The sequence below is a fragment of the Numenius arquata genome, chromosome 2 (assembly GCF_964106895.1).
Source record: "Numenius arquata chromosome 2, bNumArq3.hap1.1, whole genome shotgun sequence".
Lineage (NCBI taxonomy): Eukaryota > Metazoa > Chordata > Aves > Charadriiformes > Scolopacidae > Numenius > Numenius arquata.
Window position 1 is genome coordinate 52,721,883 of NC_133577.1, and position 5,570 is coordinate 52,727,452.

Below are 5,570 nucleotides of genomic sequence, written 5' to 3' on the forward strand. Positions count from 1 at the left end.
TTTGCTTGGGTCCACTTGTACCTGGGGAGGAAACTGTAAGTGGGGATCATCAGTGACCTTAAGTATCACAGTGATATAACGTCCTGCCTGTCTGTGGCATGCGGGAAGGGGTTGGGAATCATTCTGTGGAAAATGTTCCTTTGCCTCAGCTGCAGCTTGGGGAAGCTGTAAGCAGTGGTTTGATGAGGATGAAACTTTGGGTTGAAACTCTATAGAGACAATTCCCCACCTGTGAGGAGCCAGTACATAGGGCATTTCCCAGGGGGAGAAGAAACCCAGGCTGAACCAGAGGACTGATCCTCTGCTTCATAAAACTTGAGACAGAAACTTTCCCAAATCTGTGCCCAGGCTGTCGCCACTCTGGGGGCAAGATGGTCCCTGTCTCGGAGAGGATGATCTGCCTAAGGAGGAAGATGAACCTTCTCCTTGCAAAAGGTGTCACCACCCCTCACATTACTGAAGCTCGTCTCCTCTGCTTCCTCAGTCTTTTCTGCTGGAGTGGCTTTGTGGCATCCATTATTCATTGCGCCAGTGGCATGTGAGAAGAAACTGAAACCCTGGGTGAGTGCTGGAGGCAGAACAGGTTAAATGGGTACGCTGTGGTGTTGGAGGAGAGGTGAGAGGGAACGCTGCTGTGTCACCCTGTACCTCGCACGATGTCCGCTTGCAGAAGTAACCATGAGATCACCAGGACTGTACCGAGAAATGACTTGCTGTTGTGAGTTTAAGCCACACTGGACACCTAAACTCCAACGAGATGACCCAAGCAGGGCTAAGCATGTTTGCCTGCAAGGTCAAAGCTCCCTGAATCCCAAAGGCACTGGTTTTCCCTCTCAGGATGGTTCCCTTGGGCGGTAGTGTGAGGCACGGATCCCTGCACGTGCCCTGTGGGGCTGGTGGCCATCTCCAGCGGCTGGGAGCCAGGGCACGGCTTGGTGGAGGCTCGAGCTGGCAGGGTCAGCACGGGGCAGTGGGAAGAGACCTGGCAGGTACGTTGGAGACAGTGACTGATTCAGGCCACGGCCGGCTGCTCCTGTTGGCAGCAGTCACCGGCAGCACGAAAGGGAGCTTTTGCCTTTGAAGACACTTAGGCGAGCTCTAACCTTGAGTTTTAAACTGATCCAGTCGGGATCCCAGGCCAGTTAAGGAAAAGATAAACAGAGAAAGGCTCCCGCAGCCGCTAGCAGCTCTGGCTCACCTCCCAGTACCACCGTCTCCCTCCCCTCTCTGGTGCTTCGGTGGTGCCCGTGCCTTTCCCTAACCCCGTCGCTGGATTATGATGCCAAGCACGAGGATTTTTCCCGTGATAACCTCTCACGCTGGGTACCGCCAGCCTGCGGGCGGCCTTTCCAGCCAAGCCCCCCCCCCGTTCCTTTTCATTGTGGGGCCTTCCGCCGATATTCAGGCACAAAACGTCCCCCTTCTCTTAACCTCAACCACTCCGGCCAGGCCCTAAGGCTCCACCGGAGCTGGCTTCCTTTGCGCTCTGCGAGGTTCCCGTCTTTCCAAACTTAGAATTCCCGGCGGGATGGGGGCAGATAGGTTAGGAGGGGCGACGGGAAGCTAAGCGCTGCGGCTGGGAAGCCACCCCCTGCCACAAGGCGCCCGCCGACCTTCGGGGGCAGCAATTAAGCGTGGATGAGGCAACACCAGCGCTGCGGAGGCAGATCTTGGCAACGCCACTGCGGTGTTTTATGCCGGGAGCCACATTTGTAGCTTAAAATGCTCTGTGGCTTTTGTTTTCCTTCCGCCGCAGAGGGAAATAGGTGCTAGAATAACCCAGGAGGGGGCAGAGCCTGGAAAAAGCCTCCGACTTCCCGGACCCGCGCAGGAAAACATCCTCCTCCGCCTGTACCCCTGCGGAGGGATGGCCGTGGGCAGCGCAATGCCGCTGCCACCTCCTCGCCCACCTCCTGTCCCCTCCCCGAGGGACAGGGGGGACACAGGGTTTTTTTCCACAAGCAAAAGACGGCTCCGAGGGCACAGGCCTTTCCCCAGGGCGGAGAGGTTCCCCAAACCCTCTCCCCCTCACAGCGCCGGCCTTTGAAAGGAAAGCGGCACCGAGAAGGGACTTCAGAGGGGGGGGCTTCTGGTCAGGCACCTTGCCCGGCTCTAAAGTCTGTTCCCGGGGCACCCCGAGTCCCCTCACCGGGGAGGCAGGCAGCCCTGAGGCAGCCGAGCCCTGCCCTCGGGCTGCTCCTCAGGGAGCTTGCGGGAGGGGGGCAGAGCCTGGTGTGGGGCCGAAGTGCTGACACTGCCCACGCCTACGGGGGATACGGCAGGGAAAAAGGGAGTGAGGGGAAAGAGGAAGGGAGGGAGAGACGTAGGGAGGGGGCGGTGTGTTTTGGGCCGAGGCCGCCGCCCGCCCCGCCCCGCCGCGCCCCGCCCCGCCGGCTTTAAAATGGCCGCGGCTGTCGGTGGGGGTGGCGACTGAGTGCGCAGCCATGGCCGGAGCGAGCGGTTGCCTGACGCTGCTGGCCGCGGCCCTGCTGCTCGCCAACGCCGCCCTGAGCGGTGCCGACCGACCGCGGCTCTTGGGGGCCCCGGTGGACGTCGACAACGCCGACAACGATGAGGGCCTGCAGCGGGCCCTGCAGTTCGCCATGGTGGAGTACAACAGGGCCAGCAACGACATGTACTCCAGCCGGGTGGTGCGGGTCATCAGCGCCAAGAGGCAGGTGGGTGCCGAGGGCGACAGGCTTGGAAGCGGCGGCGGCCGCCGGGTGGGCCCCCGGGCTGGGGCGAGGGGACTGTGGGGGCGACGTTGGGGTCGGCTCAGGCACCCTCCGGGGAGCGGCTGTGGGATTTCCTTGGAGAAGGAGCAGGCCTCGAGCTTGAGGGGTTCTTAAAGCTGGGTCGTTCTCTCTTTTTTTTTTCTCCACAGAAGGTGAATAAAAGCCTTTTCTTTTTTTTTTTTTTTTCTTGTGTAGCTCGGGTCTTGCCAGGCCGAATGCCCTTGGGTGCTGTGTGTTACTGGAGAAGGCAGTGACTGGCAGGCGTTGCTGTTGGGTTAACGCATGTCTCTGTTTACTGACCAGGGAAAGCTGCGCTGTGAGGCTTTGTTTACTTGGATTTTGTTTCCTGTTTTTTGAAAGGGTGCCAAGCGCCTCTTCTGTCGAGGTTGCCACACACAACCTGATGATCTGTGCTTCTGGACTCTGGCTTCCATCGTGTAACCAGAAAACTCTCTGCCTTTCTGCTAGGCTTCCCTTCGTCAGCGAGCCCCTTCTGTGCGTGCTGCAAATAAAGCTGCTTCTGCCCTCTTGTCTTGTTGCAGCTTGTGTCTGGAATCAAGTACATGATGAAAGTTGAGATCGCCCGGACAACTTGCCCCAAGCCAGCAACTGATCTCCAGAGCTGCTCTTTCCATGACGAGCCGCAGATGGCCAAGGTAGGATCTGGAGCACAGCGTGCTGGCCCCTGGGTTTCCTGCCCCTTCCCTCTGCCTGCCTTAGTACAGAGAGGTATGGGCGCTGCCTGCCCCAGCCAAGATCAGAGACCTTGTGCCTTTACGCTTAACAAGGTGCTGCCCTTGCAGAACTTGTCTTGCCAGATGATGGTGACGGAGAAGGCAGGGCTCTTTTTAGCCTGTCTTGTGAGTGGGGATCTGAGGCTGTAGTGCATGGAGGACTGTGTGTGCCTCAGTCCTCTTAAAAAAGGTGCTCATGGTCTGGATCACAAGGATGTGCGGAGGAAACTCTGCCAAGCCTACTGGTTTCCTGGTGCTCAGTCCAGTGTCCTGAGTCCGCATACGATTCTCAGCTCCCGCTGACCCATGGTGATGTAAACAAGCTTGACTTGACACGCTTTCCTGGGGGACTTGCATTACTGTGAATAGTGCTCTGGGCTAAGCACTGATCACAGGAGGCAGATTACCCCTGTTCTTTGTCCACCAAGCTGTCACGTGGGAGTTGTGTCTAATAGCAATGCTCTTTCAGGACTACTTTAGCTTGTCGGGTGAGAGCACTAAGTAGGTCTGCCTTGTTCTGGCCTGAGCCTAGTTCTTCCGTAGTACTTAAGCCAATCACTGTAATTAATACAAGTAATTAACTTCTCTGTGTACATGCCCTTTCTGCCTGCATGTATGGGAAGTGTGATGCATTAAACACCTAGCTAGAAGCTGGTGTGTGTACTGGCTGCAGTGGTTTGGCGCGTGCACACATGGATTAGCCGTGTGGGTGTGCTCACCTGTGCCTGAGAGCTTATGTTGGAGTATTACCCACCCTGTGTGTGACTGGGTAAAGGAGGTGAGCAGATCCTCAGAAGTTCTGACTGCTCAGCTTCTCTGCTGCTGTTTGAGAGAAGTGATTCATCCCGAGCAGGTATTAACAAGGGTAGTGCTCCAGAATCCGTGGCAGGAGAGTGCATGTCTAGAGAGCCACAGAAGTGGCACGCGTTCTGGATCGTGTGGGGTAGTAAATCAGTGTAGAACAATGGTCAATGACACTGTTTTATGCTCTTAATCTGATAATTGCTTTTTTTTTCTTTCTCTCCTTAGCACACCATTTGCGACTTCGTAGTGTACACTGTTCCTTGGCTGAACCAAATTAAACTACTCGAAAGTAACTGCGAGTAAGATTCCCTTGGTTCCAGCAGAGACCAGCAACCAGTTGCTCAGATTTAAAAGAAAAAAAAAAAACCCGAAAGCAATAACACAGTTTGAGATGGGCTTCATCGATGCCTGTTAACTACTTACGTATGCTTGTGCTATGCAAGTTAAACTATGTAACTTTCCTTAAAAGCACAGTGTGATCTCAACTTTTATTTTTCTTTGTAATAGCATTTTAGAGCAGCTGTTTTGGTCTTCCTACGGCTTTCCCAATAAAGTAACTCTAACATCAGCATTCTGATTTAAAAAAAAAAACAACAACCAAACCACAAAAAAACCCCCAAAAAACCAACCCCAACTTGGTATCTCTGTTAAGTTACTACTGTAAACATAAAAAATGAATTAATGCTGTGATGTGTGGGTTTTCCTTGGAGGAGGGAGGGTTTGCTTTTATTTGTGACCTAGTCTGTCATGCCCAAGGAATGGGGTGAGAAGGAAGGTGGGGCCCTGATCAGGGGGGAGACAAACCCTGCCTCCCTGTCCCTTAATCTGGCCTCTTGTTTTGGGTAAGGGATGGAAGTCCTTGGCTGTTCGAAGAAACACTCTGCTTTTGAAGACACTTGTAGTAAGGTTGTGATTTCAGGTCCTGGCTGCTGTGTTTTGGGGCTGTGTGTATTTATGCAGCTGTGCTGTGTAAGAATTGGCCACTCAGCTGTCTTCCTGCACTACCTTTGAGCATTTTTAAGGAGCCCTTGCTTCCTCTGGCACCTGGTCCTTGATGGTGACCCTGTTCTTCCCCCAGGCCTTTCCTTCCTGCCCAAACCCATGGCTCATTGCATTTAGCACCTGAACCAGTGGAGCTAGAGGAATGGCTTCTTCAGGCCATGTGCCTGACCCATCACAGCTTCCATTTGCAAGCAGAGGTGGGTGCAGAAAGGCCTGGAGTGGATCGGTCATGAGCCCATCTGGGCTGTGAGACTGTGCTATTCTCCGGCTTTGTTTTAATTGGGTAGTGTTTGGA

The 5,570-nt window shown here is 54.7% G+C and overlaps 1 protein-coding gene across 1 annotated transcript; it reads left to right on the forward strand.

The window, feature by feature from the left end:
* Window positions 1-2,195: 2,195 nt before the first annotated feature.
* On the forward strand, window positions 2,196-5,162 carry LOC141462450 (cystatin-like). Its single transcript, XM_074144269.1, has 3 exons — window positions 2,196-2,678; window positions 3,278-3,391; window positions 4,499-5,162. Exons 1-3 carry the CDS (start codon window positions 2,445-2,447, stop codon window positions 4,574-4,576), a joined length of 426 nt encoding a protein of 141 aa, XP_074000370.1. The 5' UTR covers window positions 2,196-2,444; the 3' UTR covers window positions 4,577-5,162.
* Window positions 5,163-5,570: the final 408 nt, after the last annotated feature.

Coding starts and splice junctions, on each gene's coding strand:
- LOC141462450 (XM_074144269.1), top strand. CDS start 2,445: ATGGCCGGAGCGAGCGGTTGCCTGACGCTGCTGGCCGCGGCCCTGCTG. Junction 2,679..3,277: donor TCATCAGCGCCAAGAGGCAG/GTGGGTGCCGAG, acceptor GTCTTGTTGCAG/CTTGTGTCTGGAATCAAGTA. Junction 3,392..4,498: donor ACGAGCCGCAGATGGCCAAG/GTAGGATCTGGA, acceptor TTCTCTCCTTAG/CACACCATTTGCGACTTCGT.